A 1,174-nucleotide genomic window follows, 5' to 3' on the forward strand; every position below is an offset into this window, starting at 1 on the left:
CCCTAACACATCAGTGCCCAGCGAGGCAGAGCACAACCTGTCTCCATTATCTCTTTAGCAAGGACTGGGCGAGGCTGGAGGGGAGGAGGCTGGAGGGCTTGGGGAAAAGCAGGTACTGGGGTGAGGTGCGGGGAGCAGGGAGTGCAAGAAACGCTCCTGCATCTTCCAGCTTTGCCAGATCCAGCCGCACTTCTTGTGCGTATTTTAATCCTGGGACACTGGGAAAGTTCCCGTAAAACCTTGCGTACAGGATGGAAAAGAGTCTGACCTCGCTACTGATGGGAGCAAAAAAAGACCCTCACTCCCCTCCCCACACTTCAGGAGAATGGGAAGGGAAGGGAAGGGAGGAAGGTACAGCAGCGGCTGCACAACCTGGGTGGGTAGCCAAGAGGGACTAGAACATTTTGTGCCCTCAGGCCCTCACACCCTTTTCCCACACCTCCAAATCCCTGCATCTTTCCTCGCCTTCTTCCTTTGACCCTGCGGCGCTTCCACCTTGAGCCTCCACTGCCGAATCCCGAGCTACGCAATGTCCTCGGAGCTCCGGGCACCGGCAACCCCCTCCCGCGAGTCCCAAGTCTGTCCCCCTCTCGCCTTGCAACTTGCGCAACCCAAGGCTTTCGCGTCTCCTCCCCCTCCGGCTCCTCCCCCGAGCTCCCAGATGCCCAGCCCAGCCCAGTCCAACTCCGTCTCCACCAACCTCCCCAGCCTTCGGTCCCCTCGGCTTTCCTTAGCCCGTTTATCTCCTGTGCATTCAGGATCCTCCCGCGACACTCGATCCCTTGCCCAAGGCTAGCTCTGCGCTAGCTGGGGGGGCCTAGTGTTAGGCACCTCTTTTCTCCGGGACCTCAGTTTACCTCGGTGCATCGTCAGGGGTTGGGGGGGGCGGTTGGCCTAAAGAGTTCCAACTTGGGGGCCTTCCCGCAGCCGCTGCCCGCGCCCATGCACTCCCGGCTCGTGCGCCCCTCACCTGGTCGCGCAGGTCCCGCGGCTTGCAGGACTCTGCAAGCGGCCGCCTGGACGGCCAGACTGGAGGCAGGGTGGCCGGGACAGTAGACGGCCGCCTGCACCGGGCCTCCCGCCTGGTGGCCGAACACCGTGCGCAGCAGCGCCTCCAGGAGCCTCAATCCCGGCGCCACCGCGTCCTCGGGCCCGGCCTCGGCCACTAGCACCC

The 1,174-nt window shown here is 63.2% G+C and overlaps 1 protein-coding gene across 1 annotated transcript in view; it reads right to left on the reverse strand.

Annotated features, from left to right (window-relative positions):
• CUNH2orf72 (chromosome unknown C2orf72 homolog) overlaps positions 1-1,174 on the reverse strand; it is a 16,361-nt gene that overhangs the window by 6,561 nt on the left and 8,626 nt on the right. Inside the window, exon 2 of the mRNA XM_006906770.3 lies at positions 971-1,168. Within this exon, the coding sequence (XP_006906832.2) occupies positions 971-1,168 (198 nt within the window). The remainder of the gene's footprint in view (positions 1-970; positions 1,169-1,174) is intronic.

This window comes from Pteropus alecto, unplaced genomic scaffold (genome assembly GCF_000325575.1).
Source record: "Pteropus alecto unplaced genomic scaffold, ASM32557v1 scaffold110, whole genome shotgun sequence".
Lineage (NCBI taxonomy): Eukaryota > Metazoa > Chordata > Mammalia > Chiroptera > Pteropodidae > Pteropus > Pteropus alecto.